The following is a 25,989-nucleotide window of genomic DNA, read 5'->3' on the forward strand; positions in this document are numbered from 1 at the left end:
TACATTTATACTTCTGGTTATAAAAAAACATAAACAACAAGCCATTCAGACTCCCGTGTAGCTGAAGCCAGCAATTGATCCATCTCCGGAGAACCAATTGGCTGCTCTCCACACAGATGCCAGAATAAAGTAAACAAACTGAGATTGGAAAACGGGCAGAGGAATATTTGTGGATATGTTGGAGTGGTTCTGGAGTTAATTGGTCAGTCATTGCAGCACAGAAGGAGGCCATAGTGCCCATAGAGACCATGCTGGTTCCATGCAGCGCAATCAGTCTCTTTTTTTTTAAAACAAAAACATTTAAAAAATTTTTTTAAAAGGCATATATTTTTAGATTGGCGTTAACTGAGGCAGCACAGTGACACAGTGGGTTAGCACTGCTGTCTCATGGTGCCGAGGTCCCAGGTTCGATTCTGGGTCACGGGTTCGATCCTGGCTCTGGGTCACTGTCCGTGTGGAGTTTTCACATTCTCCCCGTGTTTGTGTGGGTTTCACCCCCACAACCCAAAGATGTGTAAGCTAAGTGGATTGGCCATGCTAAATTTCCCCTTAATTGGACAAAAATAATTGGGTACTCTACTCTAAATTTATTAAAAATGAAATCCAGTCCAGAGCCAGAACCGGGGTGTTGGGAATGGGTTAAGAGACATTCCAATTACATGTCAAATTGATGTTTGTATGCAATAATTGACACTGATATGTAAAGTGGTTGCAGGTGGCACTTCTGGTGTGTAGTGATGGGAGTTCTGCATAGAGTGCGTTAACGGAAAATGAAGGTGTTTTGGGAAAGGAGCAGAACTCTCAGCAGCCAGAAGCTAACACAGGGAAGGTTAGCAAGTTGTCCAGAATGATCAACTATTCTGACTTGGTTGAAGTAGCTCATCATGCGATGACTGTGGGTGAAGATGGACATCTCCCTTTCTGATGTTGTAATTTGGAATGCTCCAGGGACAGAGTCTGGAACTGCACCTCGAACCCCCAACTTCATCCCCAGTTACTACTATTTTCAGTTAGCCACATTGATTAACCGCTTTGCAGGACTGAACATTATTGTATGCGGCTTGCATGTTTTACAGAATAATCTCTTTAAAGGGTGATACATGTCAACAGTCACATCCCAGGAAACTTTGGGTGAATCCATCTCTTAGAGGAGCGGGCTTCATAAAACCTCATCTTTTTACATTTTTTTGGTGGCATGGAACAAATCTTGCTGAACAGAGAGATGTGTTTCAGAACCTTTTCATCTTGCACTCATCAGATCAAACTTGAGTGTTTGCAATTTGGCAATCAAAACAATTTGTTCAATCACAACAATTTATAACACAGGAGGAAAGGAGTGCTTGCCAATAAATTAGCACCCTTTCTCCTATGGTACAAATTGTTGTCATCGTCTGAAATTTGGCACTCTTTTGTCCTAATGAGTGCAAGGTTAAATGTTTTGGCAGCATGTCTCTCTTTTCAACAATATTCCAAGTTTGACATTTTATTTTCCAAGCGATCATTTCTTTCTCTGGTAGAAACCTATTGATGCTATGTTTCCCCAGCACCCGTGAATGAATTGTATCACTGAGATCAATGAAACTTTGCCTCACCACCTTTTTTCTTTTTCCTCCCCCAGGTTATTGGAATCTGTACTGCAATGATGGAAGAATGTGAAGATATTTCCATGGCTCTCAGTCCTGACTTCTGTCCAAGTTTCCGACTATGTTCCAAGAAGTTATTGTCTGTGATCCAGGACACCAACTCTTCCATGTCCTTCTCTCCTGAGCCCATAACCTCGCCTAACTGTGCGCTCAACATGAGTGCTTTGAGCTCTTGCGATGGGTAAGCAAGTGGTGTGAGGGATCTACTTTCTCTTCTGACATGCCAACGCACAAAGATGGAGTTGTGAGGGAACACATTGATTGTTTTGTTCCACTTTGGTATATGTGAGAAGTCCGGGAGGAGGGGGGGGGGGGGGGGGGGAGAAAGAGATGGGGAGCTGGATGATATCTCTTAGAATCTGCAGTACACTCTGCCAGTTGAATTGGATTTTTTGGCAGGTCTAGGATATAAATGGAATAACCATAGAGGTCTACCGCACAGAAAAGGCCCTTTGGTCCATCGTGTCTGTTCCAGTCAAACTATTCTAAGCCCATTTTCCAGCACTTGGCCCATAGTCTTGTATGACCTGGCATCACAAATACACATCTAAATACTTCTTAAATGTTATGAGGGTCCCTGCCTCCACCACCTATTCAGGAAGTGAGTTCCAGACTCTCAGCATCATTGCCTGAAAGGGTGCTGTTAGCTTCTGGCTCCCGTTGACCCTCCTAACCTTTAAGAAGTATTTAGATGTGCACTTGTGATGGCAGGCCTGTAGTTTCCTGGTTTATCCCTTCCTCCCTTCTTGAATAATGGTACCGCATTGACATCCTCCAGTCCTCTGGCACCTCTCCTGTGGCTCGAGAGGATTTGAAAATTATTGCGAACCCCAACTATTTCCTCCCTTGACTCATTCAACAGCCTAGGACACAAAATGTTCATTTCAAAACCTACCTACATCCTCTGGCTCCACGCACAAATGACCACTGTGGTCCTTAATCGGCCCTACTCATTCCTGAGTCATCCTTTTACCCTAAATGTACTTATAAAACAACTTGGGATTTTCCTTTTATTTTACCTGCCAGTATCTTTCATGTCCCCTAATTTCCTTTTGCACACTCTATATGCCTCTCGGGCTTCTGCTGTTTTGAGCCCTTGATATCTGCTGTAAGCCTGCCATTTTCTCCTCACCCAATTCTGTAAACCCCTCAATATCCAGGGTAAACTGGATTGGTTGACCGCACCCTTTTTCTTGATTGGAACATGTTGGTCCTGTACACTCCCTATTTCTTTCTTGAATGTGTCCCACTGTTCTGTCGCAGATCTGGCCAAATCATATCTGATTTTATTCAAATAGGCCTTGCCTCAGTTTCGAACTTTGATCTCAGGCCCATCCTTGTCCTTTTCCATTACAATCTTGAATCTAATAGAGTTATGATCGCTGTCTGCAAAATGCTCCCCCACTGATACTTCAACCACTTGCCCGGCTTTGTTACTTAAGTCCAGACCCCTCTCTTGTAGGATCTTCTACATACTGACTTGAAAAGTTCTCTTAGATGCATTTTTAAGAATTCCATTCCCTGCAAACCGTTTATGCTATGGCTACCCCAGTTAATGTTGAAATTCCCCACTATCACTACCCTGTTACTTCTGTTGCTCTTTATCTTTATTAATAATAACCACAAGACGCGAGTATGTTTGGGCAGCACGGTAGCACAAGTGGATAGCACTGTGGCTTCACAGCGCCTAGGTTCGATTCCCCGCTGAGTCACACTCTGCACTTTCTCCCCGTGTCTGCGTGGGTTTCCTCCGGGTGATCTGGTTTCCTCCCACAGTCCAAAGATGTTCAGGTTAGGTGGATGATACCATGATAAATTGCCCCTTAGTGTAAAAAAGGTTAGGAGGGGTTATTGGGTTCCGGGGATAGGGTGAAAGTGAGGGGGTAAGTGGGTCAGTGCAGACTCGATGGTCCGAATGGTCTCCTTCTGCACTGTATGTTCTATGTTCCATGTATTGGACAATGACCACACAACTAGTATATTATTGTCTATTATTAAACATAGGCTTGGTTCTATACGTAATAATCTACACGCTCCTACACATTAAACTATACCTAACAGGTTAAATGACCTTTACTTAACTTTCAAGTGACTGGCTCTGTGCAGGTTAGATAAGGCCTTTATCTGGTTCCCCACATGTGGCAGCTGGAAGTTGTCAGGTGCGCCTGGTCTGCGGCTCGTCCTTCTGGTAATGATCGTGATTCCTTGAACTTGGCTGATCGATGTGCTACAATTGGTGGGGCAGAGGCTACTCCCAAAAGAGACATAAATCATGGCTTCATTGTCTTTTAGCTGGCTTGAATTTTCCCCGTCCCTTTTGTGGGCAGTTTCTGGGTCGCTGTCAATCGATTCCGCAGGGCTCCACCATCTGGTCACATCCAATCAGGGGTGGGCACTCAATGGCCAATCCTGGGAGGGCTTCGAGCAGGAGTTCAGTGCCGCCTAGTCTGGAAGATGATGCGATGGACCTAATGGTCCCATTGTTACTTTAATCATCCTGAATGGTCCTGTGATGAATGTTATCAGTAGCTGATATAATGGTATCTTACCTTTAATGCATTGGCCCTTTAAGACCGGTCTTGGAACCCTCCAGGAAACGGTATAGAAGATAAGGCTCACTCAGGCAACATGTGATGAGCACATTTCTCGGCTGCTGTACAGTTCTCAGATGATTAAAGCCCTTGAATCATCTATCTTCTCTCCTGTGTCGTGATTGAGGGTATCACGGGTCCATTTGCAGGTGTGAATTCCTAGCATACTTCTGGGCTGCAGTTTGCAAAGATACATGCTGCAATTTGTCTGTGTCCCAAACCTGACCACAATTTCCATCATTCTTTGTGGGTGGCCATTTTAGATGGCCACACTTCTCTGAAATTTGATTACATAGTTGCTCTTCTATTTCTCTCGGACTGTTAGGGGGCCTGTGGAGCACTCCCCCTCCCCACAGGCACAAGGTTGAAGAGCCTTCGAAGATGTCATCCCTCCTTACTGCTGTAATTGATTCCCTGATCAAAATTGCCACACACTCTCCTCTTTTACCTCCTTGCCTATCTTGTCTGAAGATCCTGTATCCTGGAACATTGAGCTACCAATCCTGCCCCTCTCTCAACCATGTCTCAATGACAGCAATGATGACATCATATGCCCACGTTTTTAAAAAAATAAAATAAAATAAATTTAGAGTACCCAATTCATTTTTTTTCCAATTAGGGGGCAATTTAGCGTGTCCAACCCACCTACCCAGTACATCTTTGAGTTCTGGAGGCAAAACCCACGCAAACACTGGGAGAATGTGCAAACTCCACACCGACAGTGACCCAGAGCCGGGATCCAACCTGGGACCTCAGCGCCGTAAGGCAGCAATGCTAACCACTCCGCCATCGTGCTGCCCCTTATGCCAATGTTTTAATTTGTGCCCTCAATTCAGCTGTCTTTTTTGGCAGACACCTTGCATTAACATACATACCATCCAATCTTGTCAAACTCCCTTGTGACTTAACGTAGCTGGACATTCTATACCTTCCTGACTCACTAGATGTCTCTTCTAATTTTGGCCATGCATCTATCCCTGCTGAACTTTCTCACAGGATCACCCTCCCTAACAGTACTAGCAAACTTCCCTGCAAAGACACTGGTCCCATTTTGGGTTCTGAAGTAAACCATCTGCCTTGCTCAGGTCCCACAATCCCCAGAAATAGTCCTAATGTCTCAGAAATCTAAAGCCCTCCCTCCTGCGCCATCTCTCCAGCCACGCATTCATCTGGTCTAACCTGCTATTTCTATACTCACTATCACATGGCACCGGAAGGAATCCAGAGATTACTACCTTCTGGGTCTTGTTTTTCAATCTATTTCGTGGCTCCCTAAATTCTATCTTCAGGACCTCATCCCTTTTTCTGCCTCTATCATTGGCCCCAGTGTGTACCACAATATCTGTCTGTTTGCCTTCCCCCTCAGTATGCCCTGCAACCATTCAGTGACATTCTTGACCCTGGTACCAGGGAGGCAACATACCATCCTGGAGTCTCTTTTGCAGCCACAGAAACACCTGTCTGTTCCCCTTACAATTGAATCCCCTATCACTACAGCCCTGCCGTTCTTCCTCCTCCCCTCTTGTGCAGCACATTCACCCATGATGTCCTGAAGTTGGTTGTCACTGCGTTCCCCTGCACAGTCAGCTCCCTCAACAGTATCCAAAATAGTATAATAGAATCTACAGTGCTGAAGGAGGCCATTCAGCCCATCGAGTCCGCACCGGCCCTTGGAAAGAGCACCCTACCCAAGCCCACACCTCCACCCTATCCCAGTAACCCCACTTAACCTTTTTGGACATTAAGGAGCAATTTAGTTTGGCCAATCCACCTAACCCGCACAGCTTTGGACTGTGGGAGGAAACCCGAGAACCCGGAGGAAACCCACGCAAACACTGAGAAGAGCAGACTCGGCACAGACAGTGACCCAAGCCAGGAATCAAACTGGGACCCTGGAGCTGTGAATCAACTGTGCTAACCACTATGCTACCATGCCGCCTGAGGTGTGACCACCTCACTGAATGTGCTAACCACGACTTGTTCAGTATCGTGGATGCTCCACAGCGAATCCACCCTCTGCTCCAGCGCCAAGATGCGGTTAGCCAGTAGCTGCAGTGATGGACACTTCTGGCACATGTGGTCATCAGGGACAACTGAAACTTCTCTGATTTGCCGTATAGGAGGAACATAGCTCAGGTGCGTGATCACCTGCCATGACTACTCTTAAGCCCCTTGTTTACACCTTTATTAACAGAAAATGAATATCTATAAGAACACTATTTACTTGCTTCCCTTGCAATAACTTCATTTCCAATACCCTACTTTGTTTACTTACTTAATTTTATTATAATGACCCTGACTTTCACTTATTTGTACTGTTTCTCAGTTAATCCCCTCTTTCCACCGCTCTGCTATCCCGGTTGCTGCTCTGCAATCCTACTCCCATTATTTAAATGGTCATCGCTCTGTCACCCCCGCTCTTTCAGTCGTCACCGCTCTGCCGGTCCCAGTATTTAAACTGAATGATGGTGGATGCTTTGTGTAACTTCGCAGCACCAGGCCAAAGTTCCCGATCTGCTGGGGTTGTTGAAATCTGAGAAATGTTTAATGTAACATTAAAGTGGGAATGGTGCTTTCTGTGGATCGCTGATTTTCCCCTTGCAGGGCCCAGCTGGGGAAAGGTGATATGGAAGACCATGATTGATGTGGAGACAGGAATGTGTAATGATCCTTATTAAGCTGTTCAAATACCTTATTTTCAGAGCTCCATGCGGCTACAGTGACATTTCCCCTCTTTAATCTTTTCCCATCCTGTGCCCTAGCTTGACCTTTGCTATTTTGATTTCAATCAGCTGTATGGTGATTGAGGTGACGGTTCTGAACATAGAACCCCTACAGTGCAGAAGGAGGCCATTCAACCCATCGAGTCTTCACTGACCTTTCAAATGAGCATTCCACGCGCAACATTCTTGCAACCCCATAACCTAACCTGCACAGCACTGGAAACTTGAGGGGCAATTTATCATGGACAATCCACCTACATCTTTGGACTGTGGGAGGAACCCATGCAGACATGGGGAGAATGTACAAACTCCCCCTGTTACCAGTAACCAAAGTTTCAGTACCAAATCCTCGATTCTGGAAATCTCTTCCTAAAGCGCGGATTGTAATCATCTACAACTTTTGGTCTTGCTCTACTTGTCTTCGGAAGCCTCCTCAAAAGTTCCTTCATGAATTGAGCTGCAGCTCACTTGCTGTAACTGCCCCCTCACTTCCTTTTTAAAAAAATAAATACATTTAGAGTACCCAATTATGTGTTTTTTTTTCCAATTAAGGCGCAACCAGCGCATCTTTGGGTTGTGGGGGACGAAACCGACGCAGACACTGGGAGTATGTGCAAACTCCACACAGACAGAAGCCCGGGTTTGTACCCGGATCCTCGGCTTTGAGGCAGCAGTGTTAACCACTGCGCCACCGTGCTGCCCTTCCCTCTCTCTTCCTGTCTGATGCCAAGTGCTCTTCCTGTAAGGAGTTCTGGGGACTTGGGTCAAGTGCAAGATGCTAGCTAAATGTAACTTGCATTTTTGTTGCACAGGTTATACATTTTGATTGATTGTTAGACAGCCGTCACAGCAGCTTCATACCGAAGTGGTTTGATAACTGAATTGGAGCATCTCCCACTGAAGGATAGATACTGGTTCAAGGTCAGCAGTTAATGCACTGATTTTTAAAACCATAAGGATGGTATTGAAGAAAAGAGAAAGGGAGCTTAGTGTAGTTGACTGGCAGAAGGATTGTGTTTTGAGATAAATAAATAACACTGAAGATTGGATTATTTAATTAAACCCGTGTAATTGAATTTCCTGAAGACAAGGACATTATGAAGTGTGCTTCAAAATTGCCCAGCTGTTAGGTCCTCTGGGATTGCTTTAATGAACAAAAACTGACAAAATAAATGTTATTACATTCCTGGTGGGAGCCCTGTCGGTTAGAGAAGTTTTTTTTTGTAACACCAAATTGTACATGACTGAGGGCCATCACCTCACCTGTCACGAGGTGAGAAAATGGAAGATTCAATTAGCATCAAATTCCAAGTGAGCCCATCTTAGTTGGGCACCTTCTGAGTAATATTACTTTTGGCCTAGTTCAGGATTAGCTTCTGTTTTGGGGAATCCTTTTTTGAAATGTGGGCATTTGTTGTGGTTTGGTGCCTGGCACACTTTAGTGCCTGAGGTGACTGGGAGAAATTTTAAAAGAGGAATATGTTTCAAGTGGAAGGCTGAGGAGAATATGCAGAAGCTGTTTGGAAAAGAGGTTGCAAGCATTTGTGTGGCCTGCTTGTATTAGAGAAATGCAACCGGTAATGATGGCAGCTTTCAAGTGAAAGAAAGAAAGAAAAGCTTTGGAACAAGAGATATTATTACAGGTGTTTTTATCAGGGTGAATAATTTTACACAAGGATTCTAGCAACCAAGGTTAGAAAATTTATATACAGGCTTTTTACCGAAAGCTCAGCAATAGATAAACTTAAAAATCGGAGGTTGTTTTGAACTGGCCGAGAAAATTAAAGATTGATTAACTTCCCCTCTGGCTGAAGTCAAAGTCCTCCAGACGCTGCATTTTTTTTTTTTTTGAAAAAAGGAAAAATTGTGAACAGATGAGTGAAATTTACGGGTAGTATGACAATCTGGAATTGATGTTCCAGGTGTGAAACACTGGTTTTGGGGAGTGGGCAGAAGTATCCAGTGTTGAAAAGAATTGTGTTTCCACTTGAGTCGAAGGGATTCAAGATCGTGACGGTGTGGTTTAAAGACATTTCTCACTCGGCAGTAAATTGGCAAGAAGTAAGTAGTTTTTGTGAATGAGGGAAGATCTGTTTGGAAAAAGTTGAACTTTGGTGCAGCAATTTATAATAATCTTTTAGCATCACAAGTAGGCTTACATTAACACTAATGTTTAGAATATGCTACAGCAAAATGGCATTGGTTTTGTTCCCTGTTTTGTGGTTCAATTGCCCATAGCCAAAAGCTTCCAATGATGAGATGCTCAGTCATCATTTATGAGCGAGAATTAAAAATTGACGGTGATGGTCAAAAACATAACAGCAAAGTTATTGTATGAATTATAGCTAAATGGCATTTGTTCTCTTTCAGCGAGACTCCAAGACGTTGCCTGGACATGTCAAATCTGAGTAATGGAGTGGAACCGTCTGCATCCCCAGAGTTTATAAGCAGGGGTCAGTACTATTTTTCTTCAACTTTTATTGTTCCTCATGCAAAATTCCAAAGCACATGTTCCTGGGGCTATAATTATCTCTTCGGAACAATAACAGAGAACACCCAGGCAGAATCTGTGGAGAGAGAATCTGAGTTTAAGAACAAATGCGCTTTCATCAGAATATACCTTTTGAGCTTCTTTCTGTGCCCGAATTTTCAGAAGAGGATTGGGTGATGCACAGTGCAAGTTGAGGTTTTAAGACTTTACAGAAAAGAAAAAACGGCTTTCACCTCTGTCTTAATTCTCAATGATAACAACTTAAAGATTTATTTATGTTGACATTTAATTTTGCGGCGCGATACCTATTTATCCAACTACAATGAGTAGAATGCTAACTTATTGTTTTTCAGAAATAAATCCAATGTCATTGCTTTGCTGTTTTAGGGCTGAAGGGCTATTTTCACACTACGGCAAGCTTTCCTCAGCCCCGAGTCAGCATAGTATATTGCACCTCACTCGATTAGCTTGTGTGGGCAAGAGCAGAGACTGTAGGGAAAATGAACAAACAGTACACAGTACCATGGTGCAGGGGGGCATTCAAATGGGAGAAGTAAAAAAGAATGTAGTTGTTAGGGAGATAAATACTTTTTTTTTTGCGGCTGCAAAGGTTTATCCTGAAGACTGTGGTGCCTGCCCCAGGTGCCAGTATTAAGGCCATCTCGGGGTTGGAGAGGAACTTGGATTGGAAAAGGAAGGATCCAGTTGGTTGCGGCACACGTGGGTACCAATTACATGGGTAGGACCAAGAATGAGGTTCTGCTTGGGGAATATGAACAGCTAGGGGTTAAATTAAAAATCCGATCCACAAAGCTGGTAATTTCTGGATTACAACTGTGCCACATGTATATTTGTATTGGATAAATAGAATCTGAGGGAATATGTGACTCGTAGATTGGTGTGGGAGAAATGGGTTATGATTCATGGGGCACTGGCAACAGTAGTGGGGAAAGTGGGAGCTGGACAGTGGGACAGTCTTCACCTGAACCGCACTGGGACTGGTGTCCTGGGAAATTGTCAACCAGGGCTGTAGAGAGGGCTTTGAACTAAATAATTGGGGGTTCACATGAGGGGACATTTGGAATGTTAAAGAGAAAGGACAAGGAAATAGTGCAGGGTAGCAAAACGGGCAAACATAACCAGACACTGAAGGACTGAGTGTAAAAACCTAAGAGCGTACCAACAAAAGTTCAGAGTAAAAATTGTTAAAAAATTACAAAATTGGAAGCTCCATATCTGAATGCATGTAGCATCGCAACCAGATGAATGAATTAATAGCACAAATAGAAATAAATTAATATATGATAACCATTGCAAAGATATGGTTGCAAAGTAACCAAGGCTGGGTGCTGAATATTAATAATGATGATAATCGCGTATTGTCGCAAGTAACCAATGAAGTTACTGTGAAAAGCCCCGAGTCGCCACAGTCCGGCACCTCTTCGGGGAGGCCGGTACGGGAATTGAACCCACGCTGCTGGCCTTGTTCTGCATTTCATGTCAGCTGTTTAGCCCACTGTGCTAAACCAGCATCTAATCAAGGATAGTTGACATTTTTGGAAGGACTGAAAAGAAAGAAAAAGGTGGGGTTGCTCTGTTAATAAAGGATGAGATCAAGAAAGTCATGAAAATTGATTTTGGCTTGTAAGATCAAGATGCAGAATTAATTTGGTTAGCAATAAATAGCAAATGATGGTGGGAGTCAATTATAGGGCTCCTAACAATGCTATACTGTAGAACAGATTATAAATCATGAAATAATGGGGGCCCATAAGAAAAGTACTGCAATAATAGTCGGCAATTTTATTTTAATGAGTGAACTAATCAAATTGGCAAAGGTATCTTGGAAGATGATTGTAGAGCGTATTCAGGACATTTTTTTGAACAATATGTTCTGGAACCAACCAGAGAGCAAGTTTTATCAGACCTGGTAATATGTGAATGGGTTAATTAACTACTTCATGGTAAGTGGTCCTTTTAGGTAAGAGCAATCATAACATGATAATACTTCAGATTCAGTTTGAAGGTGAAAAATGTGAGTGTGAAACTAGTGTCTTTAATTAAAAGGGCATAAATGCAGTTTGCTAAAATGGAATGGTAAATATATTAAAAGGTGGAGAAACAGTACCAGATGTTTAAGATATTTCATAATTCTTAACAAAAATATATTCCATTGAGAAAGAGAGACTCTGAGAAGAGGGCATCATCCATGGATGACTAAGGAAGTTAAGGATGGTATCATTGAAAGAAAAGGCGTACAATGCTGTGAAGTTTAGTGGTAGGCCTGAAGATTGAGAATTTTTTTTGAAAGCAGCAAAGATTGACTAAAAATAATTAAAGAAGAAAACATGAAGTATGGGAACAAACTAACAGGAAATATGAAAACGGACAGCAAAAGCTTCGATAGTATATAAGGGAGAAGTAGCCAAATGATTGAGCCTTGGGAGAAAAGGGCTGGGAAATTAAAAATGGGAATAGGAATCAAGAAAATGGCAGACTTTGAAAGCTATTCTATATCTGTACTCTCAAGCGAGGACACAAAATCTCATGAATAGTAGAAAATCGAGGCAAAAGGGAGGGAAGAATTTCAAGCTATCCCAGAAAAAAAGTAAATGGAAAACTAAAGGGCCTTGATGCGACCAAACCTGGAGTATGTGTGCAGTTTTGTCGTCTTATACTTGCCATGCAGTGAAGGTTCACCGGAATAATTCCTGGGATGGCAGGCTTGTCACGCGAGGAGAGATTGGGTTTTCTGGGCCTGTGTTCACTGAAGTTTTAAAAAATAAATAAGTGGGGATCTAATTGAAACGTATAAAATTCTGACAGGCTGGACAAACTGGATGCAGGAATGATGTTTCCCTTGGCCAGGGGGGGTCTCCAGAACAAGGGATCACTGTCTCAGGATACGGGGTATGCCATTTAGGGCTGAGATGAGGACAAATCTCTTCACTCAAAAGGGGGGTGAACTTGTGGAGGCCAAATCACAATGTATTTAAGAAAGAAAGAAATAGATAGATTTCTAGACATTAAAGCTGTCGAGGGGTATGATGAGAGCAGGGGAATGGCATTGAGAAAGCAGATCAGCCGTGATCACATTGAATAGTGGAGCAGGCTTGATGGGTTGAATGACCTACTCCTCATCCTATTTTCTATGTTTATAAAGGTTGACAAATCCTCTGTCGTGAGGGCCTGCATTGCAGGGTCTTGAAAAGAAGTGGCTGGAGAGATAATTGATGCATTGGTTGTAATCTAATACTGTAATGACCTCTAATTAGCATTATTGGTTGACCAATTGGAGTATGAGCTCCCTCAATGATAGCTCTTTGAGGGGGCCCATATAAGCACCTGTGTAGGCTTTGTGATCCAGTCTTAAGTTGACTGGACTGCTAGCAGCACTGTTTGGAGCTGCTCTTTTATCTAGTTATTGGAAATAAATATTGGTGTGGTGACGGGACTCCTGCCTACTGTGGATTATTACAGTGGCGACGAGGTAAACAAAGAACTTTGCGGAGACCAGCTGCCGCACTCTGAGGGTAAGCCTTGCTATTTCAAAAATGCCGTTTTTTGGGAGGTTGGATGCATTCGACCCGACTATTGAGGACTGGTCCCAGTATGTGGAGAGAATGTGTTACTTCTTCCGGGCCAATGATATAATTACGGACGAAAGGGGATGGGTTATCCTGCTGTCGGCGTGCGGACCCTCAGCTTTCGCCATTATACGTAGTCTAACTTATCCCGATGCGCCGGACACTAATTCTTTCCAAGAATTAACGGAATTGGTGAAAGAGCATTGACAGTGATAGGACTCCTGCCTCCTGTGGATTATTACAAATACAATTCCCTAGATTCTGGAAAGTTCCCAGCAGATTGGAAAGAATCAAATGTAACATGACTGCTGGAAGGGAAACCAAAGGCAGGAAACTAGGCCAGTTAACTTACCGTCTGTCATTAGGAAAATATTGGAATCTATTATTAAAGAAGTAGTAGCAGCACAGAGTACAAATACAATCAAGCAGCATCAACATGGTTTTATGGAAGGTAAATATTTGAGTTCTTTGCGATGTAACTAGCTAGGTGGAGAAAGGGGAACCAGTAGATGTATTGTATTTGGATGTCCAAAAGGCATTTGGTAAGATGCCACAAAAATGATCACTAGACAAGCTAAGAACTCATTAAGTCGGGGTAATGTATTGGCATGAAGGTCTGGCTAACTAACAGGACACAGAGTAGGGATAAATGATTGGTTAACTGTGGAATGTCACCAGGAATCAATGGTGGGGCATCAACTATTTACAATCTACAACCACATTTTCTGACCATTCGAAGATTCTCCACTTTACACTCCATCCATCTTGCAATAAAGTCTAACGTTTCATTTGCCATCCTATTTGCTAGATGTACCTGCATGCTAACTCTATGGGTTCACAGAAGGTTCACAGCTGATTCCTGGGATGAAGGAGTTTAGAAGATGAGAGGTGATCTTATTGAAACATAAGATTCTGAGCGGGCTTGCCAAGGTGGATGCTGGGAGGATGTGTCCCTTCAAGTGGGAATCTAGAACTTGGGGGGCACAGTTTTAAAATAAAATAAGGTGTCTCCTATTTAAGACACATGTGGAGGAAGGGTCGTTAATCTTTGGAATCCTCTTCTCTAGAGAGCAATGGAGTTGAGTTGGACCGGTTTTTGATTGGCGAGCAAGTTATGAAATGTGGAGTTAAGGCCATGATCTTATTGAATAGTGGTGCCATCCCATGGGGCTGCACAGCCTACTCCTGCCAGATGATCTTATGAAGGTCTCCTAGTCTTTTAAAAAAAAATTATTTACAACAGGGTCCTTTTTGCACATCATATGAGGCACAAACCAATCTTAAATTGTTGAGTCTTCTAGACTCTGGCCTAAAAAAGGCAATTGTATTCTAATCTGAGAAGTAATTGTTTAAGAAGGGTAGCAAGGATGATCCAAGGAACTACAGGCTGGTGAGCCTTGTGTCAGTGGTAGGGAAATTACTGGAGAGAATTCTTCGAGACAGGATCTACTCCCATTTGGAAGCAAATGGACATATTAGCGAGAGACTAAGCGAGTTTTGTGAAGGGGAGGTTGTGTCTCACTGACTTGAGAAGAGTTTTTCGAGGAGATCACAAAGATGATTGATGCAGGTAGGACAGTGGATGTTGTCTAGATGGACTTCAGTAAGGCCTTTGACAAGGTCCCTCACGGCAGACTGGTACATAAGGTGAAGTCGCATGGGATCAGGGGTGAGCTGGCAAGATGGATACAGAACTGGCTAGGTCATGAAAAGCACAGAGTAGCAATGGAAGGGTGCTTTTCTCATTGGAGGGCTGTGACTAGTGGTGTTCCGCAGGGCAGGACCTTTGCTGTTTGTAGAATATATAAATGATTTGGAGGAAACTGTAACTGGTCTGATTAGTAAGTTTGCAGACGACACAAAAGGTTGGTGGAATTGCGGATAGCGATGAGGACTGTCAGAGGGTACAGCAGGATTTAGATCGTTTGAAGACTTGGGCAGAGAGATGGCAGATGGAGTTTAATCAGGACAAAGGTGAGGTAATGCATTTTGGAAGGTCTAATGCAGGTAAGGAATATACAGTGAATGGTAGAACCCTCAAAAGTATTGACAGTCAGAGAGATCTAGGTGTGCAGGTCACTGAAAGGGGCAACACGGGTGAAGAAGGTAGTCAAGAAGGCATACGGCATGCTTGTCTTCATTGGCCGGGGCATTGAGTATAAAAATTGGCAAGTCACGTTGCAGCTGGAAAAAACCTTAGATCAGCTACACTTGGAATATAGTGTTCAATTCTGGTCGCCACACTACCAGACGGATGTGGAGGTTTTAGAGAGGGTGCAGAAGAGATGAAAATGAAATGAAAATCGCTTATTGTCACGAGTAGGCTTCAATGAAGTTACTGTGAAAAGCCCCTAGTCGCCACATTCCGGCGCCTGTCCGGGAGGCTGATACAGGAATCGAACCGTGCTGCTGGCCTGCTTGGTCTGCTTTAAAAGCCAGCAATTTAGCCCAGTGAGCTAAATCAGCCCCCTACCAGGATGCTGCCTGGTATGGAGGGCATTAGCTATGAGGAGAGGTTGAATAAACTTGGTTTGTTCTCACTGGAACGACAGAGGTTGAGGGGCAACCTGATAGAGGTCTACCAAATTATGAGGGGCATAGACCAGTGTGGATAGTCAGCGGCTTTTTCCCCAGGGTAGAGGGGTCAATTACTAGGGTGCATAGGTTTAAAGTGTGAGGGGCAAGGTTTAGAGGAGATGTACGAGGCAAGTTTTTTTTACACAGGGGATAGTGGGTGCCTGGAACTCGCTGCCGGAGGAGGTGGTGGAAGCAGGGACGATAGTGACGTTTGAGGGGCATCTTGACAAATATATGAATAGGATAGGAATAGAGGGATACGGACCCTGGAAGTGCAGAAGATTTAAGTTTAGACGGGCAGCATGGTTGGCACAGGCTTGGAGGGCCGAAGGGCCTGTTCCTGTGCTGTACTTTTCTTTGTAAGGCAATTGCCTTCTAATCTGCAAAGTTTCCTGACCACACAACTAACCTGCGATTGATCTGAGCTTCCATTGGCTTCCCAACAATTTAGGATTTGGGGGTGGCACAGTGGTTAGCATTGCTGCCTCACAGCGCCAGGGACCTGGGTTCAATTCCGGCCTGGGGTGACTCTGGAGTTTGCACGTTCTCCCAGTGTCTGCATGTGTTTCCTCCCAGTGCTCCGATTTCCTCCCACTGTCCAAAGATGTGAAGGTTCGGGGAATTGGCCATGCTAAATTGCGCCTTAGTGCCCAAAGATGAGGTGGAATTACAGGGATAGGGCAGGTCTATGGGCCTGTGCCTCGGTAGGGTTCTCTTTGAGGGTAGGTGCAGATACAATGGGCAGAATGGCATCCTTCTGCACTGTAGAGATTCTCTGATTTTTGTCCTTTTACATATCTTTATTTTGCTTTAAACCTACTAGAGTTTATCCAGCAGTGTAATTGCTTAAATCACTGCTGCTATCATCTGTCAAGATGTCCTGCATTGTTCTCATTAAGCTGAGGGGATGAAGTGATGATTCCATAGGTCCCTGCAGTGTATTGAGCTGGAACTAATGTTCAACACTGACCTAAAGTCATGAGTATGAATGCTTCAGTTTTGTGCTGTGCTGGCCTTCATCTTCTCCAAAGCTGGTCCTGCGCTGGTTCTCACTGTAACCTGATTCGAAGAACAGTAGAGTCTGACTCTGACTAGCTAATTCTAGCAGAATTGCAACTGCTGTCAGAAAACTGAGGACAGCTGTAACTGTAAGTGGGGATAAGAGGTTGGGGAATGGGGGGGGGGGGGGGGGGGGGGGGGGGAGGAGGAGAGGGGGGCGGGGAGGAGAGGGGGGATGGCAAAGAGGTAATAACTATATCCAAGGCACTCTCTTTCTTTGTTTCAGGTTTGTGCCTTGACTCACCTGGTCTAACAGATGCACAGTGTGGTGAATTGTAAGTAATGTTCAAAAGCATTGCCGCTGACTAGATGAGACTTTGAACAGGATACACAATAGGAATCAACATAGATGGGATACTTCGATCCACACGCAAATGATCATGGACATAGCAGCATTCTGGTTGTACAGCCATTAGAATTAAACAGTTTATTTGCAAAAAGAAAATCCATTTGTTTTTCCCTTGTATAACAAGAGACGCTAAAGATGGAAAAGTGATTTGGAGCATCCAAGTTTCCAAATTGACCACTTGCTCACAAAACCTTGAATTTGTTCAAAGACACTTTTTTTTTGGAAAATATTTTATTGAGGCATTTGTAATTTTAACATTTTGAACCGAGATCCAACACGTACAAAAACCCCACAGTAACATACCCAACTCCCCGAAGCATAAACCCCAACTATCATGGTCCATGTACCTACTCCATCCCACGGTTCTCCCTCCAATTGATTTCCTACCCTTATTCGTTACTTCCACACACACACACACACACACCCACACCTCTGCTGATGGTCAATTCTCTTTCTCTTCCCCTTCCCCGCCTCCTGGATCTTAAACACTCCAAATATTGCCACCTGTGCACTCGGGACCTTTGACATGACATCCAAAATTCCCTCTGCCTATGACATGCCCAAAATGTACATGATTCGGAGGACCCCTGCCCCCACCCACACCTGTCCTCCACCTCCTCAAAAAACCTACTTATTAAGGCCACAGTCATATGAGCGCTGTGGACAACTTTGAATTGGATCAGGCTAAGCCTGGCACACAACGAGGATGCATTGACACTCCTCGGGGCCTCCTCCCATAACCTGTGGGCAGCATGGTAGCACAGTGGTTAGCACAGTTGCTTCGCAGCTCCAGGGTCCCAGGTTCGATTCCTGGCTTGGGTCACTGTCTGTGCGGAGTCTGCACGTTCTCCCAGTGGCCGCGTGGGTTTCCTCCGGGGGCTCCAGTTTCCTCCCACGGTCCAAAGATGTGCAGGTTAGGTGGATTGGCTACGCTAAATTGCCCTTAGTAACCAAAAAAAGTTAAGTGGGGTAATGGGGTAGGGTAGAGCCTTGGGGTTAGGGAAGAGGTATGGGCTTGGGTAGCGTGCTCTTTCCAAGGACCAGTACAGACTGCACTGTAAATACTATCATAACCCAACTTCCAACTCTTCCTCCCACTTCCTCTTCACCTCCCCTATTGGAACCCCTTCGCACTCCCATCAGTTCCTTATATATTTCCGAGAACCTCCCTTCCCCGACCCCTGTTTTTGACATTACTTTATCCTGTAGCCCCCTTAGTGGGAGGTGAGGGAAGCACAGGACCTGCCTCCGGACAAAATCCTGCACTTGTAAGTACCGAAACCCATTTCTCCCATTGCAACTCAAACTCTTCCTCTAGCTCCAAACTCTGGGGAAATCCTCCTCAATGAAAAGATCTCCAAATCTCTTGATCCCTGCTTGCTGCCACTTCCTAAAGCTTCCGTCCAACCCCCCTGGTGATTATCACAGATCGGTGACCACACCGACGCCCCCTCCATATGCTGCCTCCATTGCCCCATACTCTCAGGGCTTCCACTACCATTGGGCTTGTGGAGTACCGAGCCGGCGAGAACGGCAGAGGTGCCATTAACAAAGCTTTCAAACTCGTGATGCCGCATCCACTCGCTCCCACACTGACTCCTCCCCCACTACCCACTTCCTAACCATCGATATATTAGGCACCCAGTAATAGTTAACTAAATTCGGAAGGGCCAACCCCCATGCCCCCCGTTCAAGTAGGACCTTCTTCACATGCAGGGCTTTCCCAGCCCATATAAAACCTGAGATCGACACATACATCTTCCTAAAAAAGGCCTTGGGTTTGAAATTGGGAGACACTGAAAAACGAACAGTAATCTCAGGAGGACTATCCTTTTCGCAGTCTGTACCTTCCCCGCCAAGGACAGCGGGAGCATGTCCCACCTTTGGAAGTCCCCTTTCATCTGCTCTATCAACCTGCCCAAATTTAATTTATGAAGCTGACCCCAGTCCCTTGCCTCTTGAATCCCCAGATATCTAAAACCCCCTCCCACCACCTTGAACGGCATCTCCCTCGGTCTCCTCTCCTGCCCCCTTGCCTGGATCGCAGAAACCTCACTCTTGCCCATATTCAGTTTGTAACCTGAGAACCGGCCAAATTCCTCCAATATCCCCATAATTGCTGCAATCCACCCCCGCCAGCGGGTCCATTATGTAAAGGCGCAAATCGTCTGCATAGACCTTGTGTTCCACCCCCCTCTCACTATCTCCCGCCAAATGTCCAATGCTCTCAGTGCTAATTGCCAAAGGCTCTATGGCTAGGGCAAACAGTAGTGGGGAGAGTGGACACCCCTGTCTCATCCCCTGACACAGGCTAAAATATTCTGATCGCACCCGGTTTGTCCTTGCATTTGCCACCGGTGCCTGGTATAGCAACCGGACCCAATCCACAAATGTGTGGCCAAGATCTTTGCCAATAATTTTGCATCCACATTTAGCAGGGAGATTAGCCTATTCGACCCACAGCTCTCCGGATCTTTATCTCGTTTCAAAATAAGGGAAATCGATGCCTGCGATAACGTTGGGGAGAGCACTCCCAGCTCCTTTGACTCAGTAGAAGCCTTTCCCAAAAGCGGCCCCAACAGCTCTGAAAACTTTTTATAAAACTCAACCAGGTATCTGTCTGGTCCTGGGCCTTTACCCGATTGCATCACCCCCAACAAGTTTATAACCTCCCCAAGCCCAATTGGAGCTCCCAGATCCTCCATCAACTCCTCATCGATTCATCCATCCTCGGGAACTCCACCCCCCCCCCCCCCCCCCCCCCCCCCCAGAAATTGCTTCATCCCCGGCTGTCCATACCGATTTATATAATTTTCTGTAAAACTCCCAAAACACATCATTCACCCCCACTGGATCCAGTATCCCTCACTTTTCCGGTCTCTCTTGGTGCCTCCTGTTTCCTCAGTGGTGTGCCAGCATCCTGCTAACTTTTTTTCCCCGTATTCATAAACTGCCTCCCTTGCCCTCCTCAGCTGACCTACCGCCTTACCTGTGGACAGGAGCCCAAATTCTAGCTGCAGTCTCTGGCGCTCTTTCAAAAGACCGTCATCCGGATACTCCCCATACCTCCTGACACATGTAAAATTTCACCTACCAGCCTGTCTAATTCCTGCTCAGCCTTCTCCTTATGGGCCCAAATTGAGATGAATTCTCTCCTGATATCCGCCTTCAGTCTGTCCGAAACCACCCCTGCCGAAACCTCGCCGGTGTCGTTCATCCTTGTGTATCCCCGAATGGCCTCTCTCACCCGCTCTCACACCATCACCACCGCAAGCAGCCCCACATCCAACCTCTATTGTGGGCGCTGGGCCTTTCCCTTGCTAACTTGCAAGTCCACCCAGTGCCGGGCTTGGTCTGACACCACTATTGCTGAATAGTCAGCATCTACCACCTCAGCCAGCAGCGTCTTGTCCATAACGAAAGTCTATCTGGGAGTACACCTTATGCACATGGGAGTAGAACGAAAACTCCTTACTACCAACACCATGGCCATTCCCTCCAGTTTCCCACTAACCATAACATATCTACCCCCCCGCCCCGGGTCCGCTTCTATATTCCTCACCTTGAACGCCACCCGATTATTAACCACGATCGCCATCCCCCTCGTTTTTAAAGTCTAACCCTGAATGGAACACCTGCCCAACCCATGCCTTCCTTAACCTAATCTGATCCCCCACCTTCAAATGTGTCTCCTGCAACATGGCCACGTCTGCCTTCAGTTGCCTCAAGTGTGCAAACACACGGCGCTTTAGACTGCCCCATTCAGTCCCCGAACATTCCATGTGACCAGCCTGGTCGGGGGCACCCCTCCCCTGCCAATCATTCATAGCCTCTCCAAGGCCAGTCTTCAGCCCATGTCCCGCACCTCGTCTGGCCTGCCCTCAACCCTCCTCCACCTTGAAAGTCCCCACCCCGTCAACAGTATAATATCCTCCTCTCTTTCCTCCTCCTCCTCCTCCTCCTCTCTCCTCTCCCCCCCCCCCCCCCCACCACAAACCAAAGATCTTCAGCTCACCCCTTACTTCGCTTCTGTGAACTAGCTAGCCTAGCAGCCCCTGCCCATGGTGCCTAGCATCCTACTCCCCACTGATTCCCCTCCCCCTGCTCTTAATGCAAACAGTCAAAACAAAGGTAAGAAGTAAAAACAAACAAACAATCCCTCCCAAGGTCCGAACATCAGGACCCACCCCTCAACCCTTAACAAAGACTGTAAAGCAGCCTAACCCAAAAAGAAACAGAAAACATAAAAATGAAAGGAAACCCAAACGCCAAAAACCCAAAGTTTTTCACAGTACATGCACTCCACTTCTCCTCCATCAAAGTTCAAGGTCCTCCTACTCTTGCAAGTACATTCGTTTTCATGAAGTCCACTGCCTCCTCCGCTGAGCCAAAGTGAAGCTCCTGGCCCCCATAGGTCACCCATAGGCGAGCCGGCAAGAGTAGTCCGAACTTTGCACCCTTCTTGTACAGGGCCGACTTGACCTTATTAAAGTTCGCCCTCCTATTCACCAGGTCCTGATGCACACTAATCTCGACTCCTTCCCAGTTGCATTGCCTCGTCTGCCTGGCCCACCTCATAATACGTTCCTTCTCCAGGAACCGATGCAACTGTACCACCATTGCCCACGGCCTGATCCACCTCCAACGGCTGGTCAAACTCACCTTCCCCAAGCAGCTTCTCCAGCATCTTCCCAACTTACGCACCAACATCTGTTCCTTCGCTCCCCTCTGGCAGGCCCATGATTCTGACGTTCTGCCTAAGAGAACTGTTCTCCAGGTCCTCTACTTTCTCCAGCAGTCGCTTCTGCTGGTGTAGCATCAGTCCCATCTCCGCTGCCATTGCGGTGGACTGTTCCTCGTGCACCCCCATCAGCTCCTCCAATCTCTGGATCGCCTGTCCCTAGGCTGCCAGTCTCGTCTACATACGGTCAAACACCACCTTGATTGAGTCCACTGCCTGGGCCAGGTCCTCCAAACTTTCCTTCCGCTGCTGGGTGAACTTCTCGTTCAAGAAGCTCACCAACTGCTCCATCGATCGCAGGGCTGGACCCTGCCCCTGCCCATCCGCCATCTCCGCCTGTGTTGCCAGCTCTACCTGACTCAACCAACTGGTTTGCTTTTTTCCGGGCACTTCTGGTCCGCCACGCCACAAACTAGGGCTCACCCTCTTCTGGTCTCACTGCTACACCTTTTTCCTCCAAAATTCCTGCTGCAAGCTGGGGTAAGGGCCACAAAAAGACTACCGCGAGTGGGAGCCACCAAATATGCGACCACTCGCTCCATGGCCGCCACTGGAAATCTAAAGACATACTCCTGGATGCAAACCAAACTCCTATTCCCTTTGGAGGCAGGAATCCTGAACAATTGAACCAAATTCATGTGTTGGGAAAGCTGATGTGGAATTCTCGCACTTCAACTGTGGGTGGCACAGTAGTTAGCACTGCTGTCTCACACACCTCTGGACCCTGGTCAATTCCAGCCTCGGGTGACTGTCTGTATGGAGTTTGCACTTCCTCCCTGTATCAGCGTGGGTTTCCTCCAGGTGCTCTGGTTTCCTCCCACAGTCCGAAGATGTGCAGGTTGCGTGGATTGGCCAATCTAAATTGCCCCTTGGTGTACAAAAAGATTAGGTGGGGTTACGGGTACAGGGTGGAGGTGTGGACTTGTAAGTAGCGTGCTCTTTCCAAGGGCCGGTGCAGACTCGATGGGCTGAATGGTCTTCCTGGATTGGATTTGTTTATTGTCACGTGTACCGAGGTACAGTGAAAAGTATTTTTCTGTGAGCAGCACAGCAGCTCCTGCACTGTAAATTCTATGATTCTGTTTTCTAATTGTTGCGCAGTGGTTTTTTTCGGATGTAAACTGTTACCACCCTCGTTCGCTTTCAATACTGCTTCCTGGCCACTGCCTCCTCCAAGAAATGAAATGCTGACAGTGAAATAAGACAACAGACCCTATGGACTATTCACCAGGTCAGGCCCGCATCTGTGGAGAGAGAAATGGAGTTGAAAGTCATCAGAGCTGGGAAAAGTTAGAAATGCAATGGAGTTTGAGGAAAGGGGGAGGGTGGGGTTGGGGGGGTGGGGGGGGAGAATACAAAAGAGAAGGCCTGATAGGGCAGAAGATAAATTAAATGACAGAAGGTTTTGTGGTGCATGGCCAAATGGAGTGGTAATTGGACAAGTAAAGATACAAAAATTGTGGGAGGTGTGAATGGCAGAATGAAGAACAGCTGCTGTCTGAATGTGAGAAAAAGAGCTGAGACCAAAAGATGCAAAGAAAAGGAAGCAAAAAGGCGCAGAGATTATGATCTGAAATTGTTGAACTCCGCATTGAATCCTGAAGACTGTAAAGTATCTAATCAAAAGACGAGGCGCTATTCCTCAAGCTTCACTCTAAGATTGTGGTAGGCAGAGGACCGATGTTCACATAACAGAAGAACAAGAACCAGAATTAAAATGACGGGCCACAGGAAGCTCAGGGTCATGGTTGCGGACAGAATAGAGGTGTTCTGCAAAGCAGCCACCCTGTGTGTTGGTCTGCACAGTGCAGAGCAGACTGCGTGGTGAGCAGCGAATACAGAATACTACACTGAAACCACGCTAACTTCATTGTTTCACTTGGAACGGGTGTTTGGGGCTTGGACATTGAGCAGGAAACTACAATGCTGTCATTGATGCACTTTTTATGTTAATATTAGCTAATGTCAATTTGTTTAAGGCCTGGAAGAAATTATTCCCTCTCTCCACCTACCCTAAGTAGCTACTTCATTTAAAAATAATGCAGTTTTTTTCATTTTCATCTGCTTAATGACCCTAACAGCAGTTTCTCACCATCAATGAACTTGTGTTTCTGCTGTGATGCCATTCCTGGATTTTGTTTCTATCTCGACTCTTGTGCATCTTTGTAACTCCTGGTCTCCTTCTCAGCAAACCGGCAGTAATTACCCTCTGCCCCAGCTGCACTCTGTGCCGACTGCCCTGAATAGGCCTCTGCAGTGGGTCCCCAGAGCAGGCTAAAAGTCATGTTTGGTTTACTGCCTGTACCTCTTTAGAGAGCCCTAATGTGATTCAGAGCTAACTTTTACTTTGTTACAATGCAGAAGGAGGCCATTTGATCCATCGTGTCTGTACTGGCTCTCCAAATAAGTATCGTGACTCTGCCATTTGGTTGCCTTTTCTCTGTACCCCTGCGGATTGTTTCTATTTAAATAATCATCTATAATACCCTCTTGAATGCCTCAATTGAACCTTCCTCCACCACACTTCCAGGCAGTGCATTCCAGACTCCAACAACTCATTGGGTGAAAAAGTTTATTTTTCTCTCATCACATTTTCTTCTTTTGCAAATCACTTTAAATCTTTTGCTCTTGAGTTGGTGATCCTTTCACCAGCAGGAGCAGTTTCCCCTTGTCTACTCTGTTCACTCCCTTCAGGATTATGAACCTCTCTATCAACTCTCCTGAGCTTCCATTTTCTGCAAGGAAAAGTCCCAATCTCTCCAATCTAGCCTCGTAAAAGTTTCTCAGCCCTGAAACCATTCTTGTAAACCTTTTCTGCACTCTCCACAATGTGTTCACATCCTTCCTATAGTGTGGCACCCAGAGCTGTACCCAGCTGAAGTCTAACTAGTGTCTTGTACAAGTTCAGCATCACCGTCCGGCTCTTGTACTCTATGCCCCTATTAATAAAGCCCAGAATACTATATGCTTTATTAACTGCTTTCTCCACCTGATCGTCCACCTTCAATGGTTCAAGTAGATATACATCCAGGTCCCTCTGTTCCTGCACCACTTTAAATTTTATCCTTTTATATTGTCTGTCCCTATTCTTCCAACTAAAATGCATCACCTCTTACTTCTCCGCATTGAACTTTATCTGCCCACTCCACCAACTTGTCAAAGTCCTTTCGAAGTTCTACACTGTCCTCTTCACAGTTTACAATACTTCCAAGTTTTGCACCATCTGAAAAAATTGAAACTGTCACCTGCACACCAAGATCTTGAGAATGTCCACCCCTGCTCCCCTCTCCTCCTGCCCTTCAATGCTTGAGGCAATCTGATTTCTCCTTTGCCAATAAAGAAGCGTTGAGGAGATCAAGACACCTCTTCACTGCAAGTGGGGCAGAACTTGCCTCAGAAGCTTGTATGTTCAGGTCCAACGCCAGACATGACCACGCCTTGGCTAACATCATGCAGTACTGAGAGATCATCATGATGGATCCTATAACGCAGTCTCCCTAGATTGTGGGGAACAAAGCATTTTATTTGACCATAGTTACTCTTGAACCATCTGTGAAATGATTCTGCAACTGTTCCCTACTGCTGGCTTTTGTCTCTGGTGTAAAGTATAGCTGTATCTCTTCTGATATTTGTTTTTTTTATATACAGCAAGCAGCCCATAGGAAGAACGCAACTACTTCTGGTAAGAATCTGCATTGCTAGTGATAAATAACTCTTGGGGAGGGGCAAGGAGCAGAGTTGTTTCCTCCTATAGAAGCAAATGGCACAAGAGCTGTTGAATTTGGCGATGGCACTGTTTTGAGAGGTGGGCATTGACATCTGGATAAGAGTGGTGTGAGATGGGAAGAAGTCATTTTGAAATTTAAATCCTACCTTTGTATTTAAGCTTTCCCCTCACTTTCGGTTTTGTCTTTTGAATTGAAAAGAATTTCCCAGAAAGCTATTATTTTATCCATGGGTTTTGGAATGTAGGATTAGATTATTTTTTTTTAAAAAAACTGGCGGTTTCGAATTTTCCTGAAAAAAAAAAATATGTTTCTGGGGGAGGGGGGAACCCTGTGTAGTGCAGGAATAATCAGAAGATGGGGCTGCATTGGTGGCCTTGTTCTAGCCATGTCTTCCAAACAAATAAAAGCCCCGGTTATCTGCGCATGGTCACTCGATCAAAATGGCTTTTGCTCTTTAAGGGGAGGGTGAAGCAGAAAGAAAGAAACTGAAACCGATTATA

At 45.4% G+C, this 25,989-nt stretch overlaps 1 protein-coding gene across 4 annotated transcripts in view; it reads left to right on the top strand.

The window, feature by feature from the left end:
• LOC119965080 (M-phase inducer phosphatase 1-B-like) overlaps positions 1-25,989 on the top strand; it is a 77,331-nt gene that overhangs the window by 19,116 nt on the left and 32,226 nt on the right. For 3 of the 4 annotated variants that reach the window (XM_038795356.1, XM_038795357.1, XM_038795355.1), the window contains exons 2-5: positions 1,619-1,824; positions 9,328-9,410; positions 16,898-16,946; positions 25,410-25,443. In XM_038795356.1, coding sequence (XP_038651284.1) covers positions 1,640-1,824; positions 9,328-9,410; positions 16,898-16,946; positions 25,410-25,443 — 351 coding nt within the window. In that variant the 5' untranslated portion in view covers positions 1,619-1,639. Of the gene's footprint in view, positions 1-1,618; positions 1,825-7,800; positions 7,879-9,327; positions 9,411-16,897; positions 16,947-25,409; positions 25,444-25,989 lie in introns of those variants that run through there. The other variant, XM_038795358.1, reaches the window with a different exon arrangement.

The sequence above is a fragment of the Scyliorhinus canicula genome, chromosome 4, assembly GCF_902713615.1.
Source record: "Scyliorhinus canicula chromosome 4, sScyCan1.1, whole genome shotgun sequence".
Taxonomy (NCBI): Eukaryota; Metazoa; Chordata; class Chondrichthyes; order Carcharhiniformes; family Scyliorhinidae; genus Scyliorhinus; species Scyliorhinus canicula.